This window comes from Corythoichthys intestinalis, chromosome 20, assembly GCF_030265065.1.
Source record: "Corythoichthys intestinalis isolate RoL2023-P3 chromosome 20, ASM3026506v1, whole genome shotgun sequence".
Lineage (NCBI taxonomy): Eukaryota > Metazoa > Chordata > Actinopteri > Syngnathiformes > Syngnathidae > Corythoichthys > Corythoichthys intestinalis.
In genome coordinates this window covers 3,700,804-3,702,500 of record NC_080414.1, presented here as the reverse complement: position 1 = coordinate 3,702,500, position 1,697 = coordinate 3,700,804, and the positions used below count along the sequence as shown (strand labels likewise).

At 43.0% G+C, this 1,697-nt stretch overlaps 1 protein-coding gene across 2 annotated transcripts in view; it reads right to left on the bottom strand.

The window, feature by feature from the left end:
- The window catches only part of spag6 (sperm associated antigen 6), a 12,540-nt gene extending 11,496 nt beyond the window's left edge, over positions 1–1,044 (bottom strand). The window contains exons 1-4 of one of the 2 annotated variants that reach the window (XM_057825000.1): positions 932–1,044; positions 527–596; positions 363–458; positions 126–292 (exon numbers count right to left, since the gene is read on the bottom strand). In XM_057825000.1, coding sequence (XP_057680983.1) covers positions 126–292; positions 363–458; positions 527–551 — 288 coding nt within the window. In that variant the 5' untranslated portion in view covers positions 552–596; positions 932–1,044. Of the gene's footprint in view, positions 1–125; positions 293–362; positions 459–526 lie in introns of both variants that reach the window. The other variant, XM_057825001.1, reaches the window with a different exon arrangement.
- Between the last annotated feature and the right edge of the window lie 653 nt (positions 1,045–1,697).

Below are 1,697 nucleotides of genomic sequence, written 5' to 3'. Positions count from 1 at the left end.
AAGCAAAATTTAAGTTTTGAAGAAGCCTCTTTGGATGGACAGTTTAGCTATGTGTGTCCCTCGAGGTGCAGTTTGTTCTATTATAAAAGTATTCGCAAATGGTGATGATATATGAATATACTGACATTTTGGTTGTTTAGAGAGTGGATAAGCTGCGGCAGGATGTCTTCCTTCACCAAATTGTCAGCCAGGTCGGCGTTGTGGACGGCCAGGCGGCCCAGCGCCAAGGCTGCTTTCTGCTGGATTCCAGGAACCACATCCAGCATCAGGGGCCTCAACATAGACATCACACCTGCATGCGGGAGGGTTGCGGCCTTACTGCAGATGTTGCAAATCAACGTATTGGTGACGTGTGCTCCTACCTGCCCTTTGGAGTATTTCGATGTTTTGCGGCCGATCAGCCAGATCGGCAACAGTTTGCACAAACTGCATTCTTGACTTATTATACTGCTCAAAGACTGTTTGGCACACAAACACAATCACAAAGCGATTTCGCACACGCGCGTGAAAAATCAACTCATCTCACCTTGGACGATCTGCCTTTGAGTCATCGTGTCAGCCGCCAAATCGGGTGGGTTCAAGAATAGTCTTCAAACCTGTGTGCGGTAAATGTGAACACGAGTGACGTCATTTAGCGGCTCGACGTCGTCGCTTTTTGCTTTTCCGCCGCTCAATTTTTTGGGGCCATCTCGCTAAAAACTGTGACGAAGGCGATGTCAAACCCCAAGAAGTCCCGAGGTTCTTTGCGTCACGCGTCTCACGACACTCGGCATTTTATGACAAAGTGATGAGAAGGACGGCGCGTCAACAGAACGACTGCGTGTGACAAGCGTGAATACAAGCTGCTTTTTGTTTTTTTTGTTTTTGCTCTTCATTGGAACGAAGGACTTTGCAAGAAAAAAAAAAAAAGCTCAGCGCTTTAAAAACTCACCAACGACTCCTCTTGGGGATCTTTTTGTTTTACTGCCTTGACTTGGAGGTATGTGTCTGCACGCCGAAAAGTCTGTGTTGTTGTTGAATGTCCCCATGCCAACGTGATACGACTTGCCGAAGATCGTCTATTTGGACAAAATTGTCGCGTTTGCTCGTCAGTGGCAACTTTTAAAGATATTTTTTTCATTATCATTATCAATATATAGATATAAACCCAAGGGCGTAGGTTTTGTCTCAACATTGGTAGGGATGAAATAAGAACATGACCTGCATGTACAGTTTTTGCTGGGGATGGGACATTAATAAGACCAAACAGATTATTGAACGCTTGATTCCAACCTTGGTTTTCAAAAACTACTAAAAGATTTTGAAAAGCAAGTTGCTTTATTAAAACAAAAAATGGGGAGCTATCCAAGAATGTGTTCACTTCTGCGGGGCATTGGGGCACCCCTAGAGTCTAACTAAAGTATTGTAAGATGAAAGTAATTTTAGAAAAAAAAGAAGAACAAAATCTAAGATATCTAAGGACCTATCTGCATCTGAGGCATACTAGAACTACCCCAAGACTCATACCAAAGTACTCTCATGAAATTCTGATGTGTGATTCCATTTCACATATTTTTTTTCATGTCAGTTCATGTTCAAGTCAGTGTCCCCCTGAAGTGGACCCATTCTTGGATAGCTCCCCATTTTTTTCAAATAAAGGGACTTGCACTGTGAGACGGTGATTCTATACATACGTATACTGTATATAGACACTTATA